The sequence below is a fragment of the Stegastes partitus genome, unplaced genomic scaffold, assembly GCF_000690725.1.
Source record: "Stegastes partitus isolate 25-593 unplaced genomic scaffold, Stegastes_partitus-1.0.2 Scaffold1105, whole genome shotgun sequence".
Taxonomy (NCBI): Eukaryota; Metazoa; Chordata; class Actinopteri; family Pomacentridae; genus Stegastes; species Stegastes partitus.
The window spans coordinates 64,395-70,711 of record NW_007578836.1 but is presented as its reverse complement, the minus strand read 5'-3'; the positions used below and the strand labels follow the sequence as shown (position 1 = coordinate 70,711).

Here is a 6,317-nt window from a genome sequence, read left to right as displayed (position 1 = left end):
TGTGTGTGTGTGTGTGTGTGTGTGTGTGTGTGTGTGTGTGTGTGTGTGTGTGTGTGTGTGTGTGTGTTTAGGGGGGACACCTGCCCCACATTAGGCGAGAGAGGCTCTGACCTTAGCAGCTATAATATCACTGCAAGCTCTGACCCCAGATCAGGCCTGGTTGGCACTTCATAGAGGTGAGGGGGGGAGTCATTCTTTTATTGTATGAATGTTGCCTCCACCCTTCCTCTGGCAGCGCTGCAGCCCAGTGAGGGGTGAGTAATGTGAGTAATGGAGAGTAATAGGGTCCAGATAGTGAGTGTGACCGTAACCCTATTGTATCCTGTGTCAGCGGGGTCAGAGGTCACCCACTGCGCATACTGGGCCGGGCCCCGCCTGGCCCATTTGGACCATAAATGAGTTTACCCAACACTAATTACTGGGGGCCTTCCAATGGGCCGTGTTACCTCACGGGTCTGACAGCTGCCTCTATACCTCACTTAGGTGTCCTCACCCCCCATCATCACTACCCTGAGTCCTGAGCCCATTTTCTTCCGAGGTCTCACAAAGTCTTATCAGTTACTGGTGGCATAGAGGTTTAAGGTGCTTACCATGATCTGCAACTTCCATGTAGACCTGCTAGGGATCTTTATTGGATGTCATTACCTAAATCATTTCCTGTCACCTGTCCAGCAATTTAATGGCGGTCCAACAAACTCCTTTACCAATCACAGTGCAGCAGCTTGTCTGGAGTCAAACCTGCAACAAACCCCAATAATAATACCTGCAGTAAGGAACAGACAGACAGAGCACAGAGGAAAAACACAAAGATGAGTGAGAAAACATAAAGTTAATGACATGCAATGGTGGTATATACACTGATCAGCCACAACTTTAAAACCACCTGCCTAACAATGTGTAGGTCCCATTTGTAGGAATAAAACAGCTCTGACCTGGTCCCCTCAAGGTGTCCTATAGTGTCTACGATGTTGGTAGTGGGTTGCAGAATGGGGCCTGCAAATCCGATAGATGCTCAGATCGGACTCTGAAGTGTTTAGAGGTTGGTACCTGTAGAGTACAAGACAGGAGAGAAGAGGAAAGGTTCTCAGTGCTTTATGAAAGGTCCCCCCAGCAGTCAGGCACTTTTCTGGACTCTTCTCATCACATTTAGGCACCATTTAGTGTTAATTTTCAACACACAGAGTCAACATGTACTTTTGCCGTAATCCTAACAGGGCCCCTCCAGGGACACGGTTGTAGGCTTTCTCCCAGTCCACAAAACACATGTGGACAGGCTGGTCAAACTCCCATGACCCCCTCTGCAAGGGTAAAGAGCTCATCCACTGGTCTATGGCCAGGACAGAATCCACATTGCTCCTCCTGGATTCGAGGTTTCCGAGGGATCTTGTTCATGAGTGATGGGAAAATGTATTGGTACTACATCAGCTGTAATGCTGGTGTTGTACTGACTGTCCTGGTAAAGAGGGAGCTGAACCGAAAGACAGTGTTTTCAATTTAACTACTCCATCTACAATCTATCCCTCACCAATGGGCAGCTGTGGCTCAGGGGGTCAAATGGGTGAATGAGAAAACACTGTAAAGCGCTTTGAGTACCACTAAGGTATAAGTGCAGACCATTTACCAATGGTTATGACCTGTGTAGTAACCAACACAATGAGATCACAGATACAAGCACTTGAAGTAAATTTTCTCCATAGAGTGGAGGGGCTCAGCCTTAGAGCTTGGACATCCTGCCTTGCTTCTTCCCAGCCAAAGTAGCCAGTTGAGGTGGTTCGGGCACCTACTTAGGATGCCTCCAGGGTGACGTTCTTTGAAGGTTTAACTAGGAGGACACTGGGAGGTTACCCCTGGGCCTCCAGAACTTCCTGGAGGGATTATATAACTCACCTGATTTGGGAATGCCTTGGGATCCTCCAAAAGAAACCGGAAAGCATATCTGGGGAGAGGGATGTCTAAAATTACCTGCTTAGCCCGCTGTCTCTGTGATCCAACTCCAGTTGAGTGGATCTGTGATTGAGAACTCTGTCTCAGAGTTAAGAGAATTATCTTTTTTGAGTACTACATACATTATTATTATTATTATTATTATTATTATTATTGAATTATCAATGGTTCAGTGAATTGTGGCACAGTTTTCACACATAGAAAAAGGAGGACAATTGTCAGAAAAGAAACAGTGTGACAACAACAGCAGTTGTCTTGTTTGAGTAGTCAAATGAAACTACAGTCCTGACAGGGTTCCTACCCCATTCTCTACCACAGCTGGAGCTAATAGCTCCTTTCCCTTCACTGTGGTTTACAGGTGGTGAGTTAACCTTGGGTCAGCATAAATGTGGCTTCTGGTTTCAGTACATACAGTCAGTCCCTGAAACAATCTCTATAATTTTCTCTCTGTAGATTTTGTACCCCACACATTTACAGAAGGGTTGTCTGGTTTGCGTGCTGTATATGACTTGTTACCAGTGTTGTCAGTTTACTTTTATACCCTAAAAATAAGATTAGCAATCATTTAAAGTTTCAGGTCTATATACAGGAGATATTACACAGCCAGGGTCACTATCTTGATAAGCCAATGAAATAATGCTTAAATTGTGAGTTAAGCATGATTCCCAATATCTAAAAATATCTTTATTAAAATGTTTGTCTCATAAACAAGTGTGTACCTGTGTAAATATTTATTGGCCTCTGCTGAGGCCAACTTTTTGCACATTAGTGCTATAATTGACATTATTTTAATCTGATGACAATCATTTTTAGTATCAACTAGAAGTAGTTTTAAAATATTTTATAACATCTTGTATTTGAGGATTTGTTGCTTTTATTAGTGTTGTACCATTTTCAGTTACATGGGTTTGGGGATTTGGCCTCTCTTTGCAATATCTTTGGTTTCTGGAAACAAGTAATTGTTTTAGATCAATTTTATGGTAAAACTAAGTGTAATCAGGGGGTTCAGAATTAGGTGCATCTGTGTGTTTCCTATGCAATGTGAAATGTACTGGTAAAGAAAGTCTTACATCTTCTGCATCTGTATTGCCACCTACAGTATTCTCATCCAGGCAACAGCATTTGTCACTAACTACCTCTCTATGTGTAAAGGCGGGCCCCTCCTCCTGTCTGTCAACCCTGTAGGAGGGCACTAAGCCCTAAGACCCAAGCCCAGCCCCACAGAAGCCTCCCTACCACCAGCAGTCCTGGTCTCCACCCCACTATCTACATTGCTTCAACACCCAAACACACTCCACTAGCCCTCTCCCATAGCGCTCCTCCCCTTTCTTTTCACTGCTCCCCCACCTCTCCACATGCAAGGTATTCATTGTGCATACCTAGGCTGCTAATTCCAACCTGCCACTCCAATCAAAGGATCACAAGTGTTGTAGTTTCCTTCTTTTTCTTTCGCTGGGAAACAATGTGTGGTTAATGGAGGCAGGGACAAGTATGTGTGTGAGAGTGTGTGTTTTTGTATATGCTGCTATGTAACAGAGAGAAAAATCTGGTTATTTGATTTTTTCTTAATGGACAATTTTTTTCACATCTTCTTACAACATCTTCTAATTCATTTTTGAAAAGTTGACTACCTTTCGTCCTGAGTATTAGGCTAGTCCTACATGTCATTGTGTGCGCTGTCACATCAAATGAAACCACCTCTGTCTGTCTGTATCTGTTTTCATGACTATTGTTTTGCCTGGATGACCATATCACATGTGATTTTGTTTAGTGCACATCATGACATTTGGAGGCAGGTTCTGATGTATCGACAGGACGTATATTTGTTAGCCAATACATGAGATGAGGATTGCCTGAGTAACATTCTTACAGTCAGTTTCAGCTAACTGAGTTATGAATAATAAGTTTCAGACCTTGACGGTACAATATTCTCCTGCTTTAGGTTTGTTCCACTGATTTAAATACATTTTGTGAGACATTTAACGCTTTTTCTCTCTGTCTCTGTCCTGTTCTGTCTCTCTGTGTCCAGTTCCTTTGCAACAGGCACAGCATGCTGTGAGAACTTCTCCCCTCTTCGCATCTGGAATGTTGAACGGTAAGTACGAAAGCCTCTCTGACATACTACAACAATGCTGCATACTGTAACAGAGGTTTTTGTCATATCAGGAGGGCCTAGCTCTTTGTCCGACACGCTGTACAAAAGATTTGCTTCGATTCAAAATACGTTTCAAAGTTTAATAATGAAAAAAGATCAACATAATTTCATGTGCTCAAAGTATAACAAAATTAATCTCACAGCGATCAAAGCCTGAAGTCAACAAAAAATATGACATCCCACTCACCCTCTCCTTCACCAACTGCATACGAGCAGGTACCTAAATAAACTTCACCACCCTATGCCATGTGACCAGCTTCCAACAAATAATCATGATTACAGAAATAACTACCAATAATAACACCGAACAATACTTAACTTGAATATAAATTATGTCAAAATATTATTAGTAATATAAAATAATTGTCTTTATATTTATGTATAGTTTAACTTATTCATGGCTCCTACAATATATATATACTGCTCAAAAAAATAAAGGGAACACCTAAACAACACAATGTACCTCCAAGTCAATCGCACTTCTGTGAAATCAACCTGTCCACTTAGCAACACTGGTTGTGAATCGATTTCACCTGCTGTTGTGCAAATGGATCTGACAACAGGTGGAAATGAGAGGCACTTAGCAGGACAACCCCTATAAAGGAGTGGTTCTGCAGATGGTGACCACAGACTATGTCTCTGTTCTCATCCTTTCTGGCTGATGTTTTGGTCACTTTTGCATTTTGTCAGTGCTCTCACCCCTAGAGGTAGCATGAGGCGGTGTCCACAACCCACACAAGTTGTCTACAACCCACACAAGTTGCTCAGGTAGTGCAGCTCATCTAGGATGGCACATCAATGCGAGCCTTGGCAAGAAGGTTTGCTGTGTCTCTCAGCACAGTGTCCGGAGCATGGAGGAGATACCAAGAGACAGGCCAGTACTTTGTTCAAGGGGGAACAGGAGGAGCAGTACCAGCGCCCTGCAAAATGACCTCCAGCAGGCCACTAATATGCATGTTTCTGCTCAAACTGTCGGAAACAGACTCCATGAGGGTGGTATGAGGGTCCGACGTCCACAAGTGGGGCTTGTGCTTATAGCCCAGCACCATGCAGGGCGATTGGCATTTGCCAGAAAACACCAAGATTGGCAGATTTGCCAAGTGGTCTGGGAGGCGCCCTCTGACAATTCCTGCAAGGCTTTCACCATGGAAATGAAGAAGATTTTCAATCACCTGGTCAAATGGAAAAGATGCAGGCTGCCGCCTCCTTTCTCAGCCAAGGACCCAGCAGTGTGGCTGACTAATTTTTTCAATTTAATTCAATTTTATTTGCATAGCGCAGTTTACAACATGCAGCCGTGGCCAAAAGTTTTGAGAATGACACAAATATTAATTTTCACAAAGTCTGCTGCTTCAGTTTTTATAATGGCAATTTGCATATACTCCAGAATGTTATGAGGCGTGATCAGATCAACTGCAATTAATTGCAAATTCCCTCTTTGCCTTGAAAATTAACTTAATCCCAAAAAAGGCATTTCCACTGCACTTCAGCCCTGCCACAAAAGGACCAGCTAACATCATTTCAGTGATTCTCCCATTAAAACAGGATGGGTGTTGAAAAGGACAAGGCTGGAGATCAATCTGTCATGCTGACTGAGTTGGAATAACAGACTGGATGCGTTAAAAGGAGGATGGTGCTTGACATCATTGTTCCTCCTCTGTTAACCGTGGTTACCTGCAAGGAAATGCGTGTAGTCGTCATTACATTGCACAAAAAGGGGTCAACAGGGAAGGATATTGCAGCTAGTAAGATTGCACCTCAGTCAACCATCTATCGGATCATGAAAAACTTCAAGGAGAGAGCTTCAGTTGTTGCAAAAAAGGATCTAGGGCACCCAAGAAAGTCCAGCAAGCACCAGGACCATCTCCTAAAGTTGACTCAGCTGCGGGATCGGGCCACCACCATTGCAGAGCTTGCTCGGAAATGGTAGCAGGCAGGTGTGAGTGCATCTGCACGCACAGTAAGGTGAAGACTTTTGGAGGAAGGCCTGGTGTCAAGAAGGGCAGCAAAGAAGCCACTTCTCTCCAAAAAAAACCGTCAGGGACAGACTTATATTCCGCAAAAGATACAGGGATTGGACTGCTGAGGACTGGAGCAAAGTCATTTTCTCTGATGAATCCTCTTTCAGATTCTTTGGGGCATCTGGAAAAAAGCTTGTTTGGAGAAGACAAGGTGAGCACTACCATCAGTCCTGGGTCATGTCAACAGTAAAGCATCC

At 43.6% G+C, this 6,317-nt stretch overlaps 1 protein-coding gene across 1 annotated transcript in view; it reads left to right on the top strand.

The window, feature by feature from the left end:
* Positions 1-6,317, top strand: part of fbxw4 (F-box and WD repeat domain containing 4) — a 56,821-nt gene that overhangs the window by 32,802 nt on the left and 17,702 nt on the right. The window contains exon 6 of the mRNA XM_008296160.1: positions 3,974-4,039. Coding sequence (XP_008294382.1) covers positions 3,974-4,039 — 66 coding nt within the window. The remainder of the gene's footprint in view (positions 1-3,973; positions 4,040-6,317) is intronic.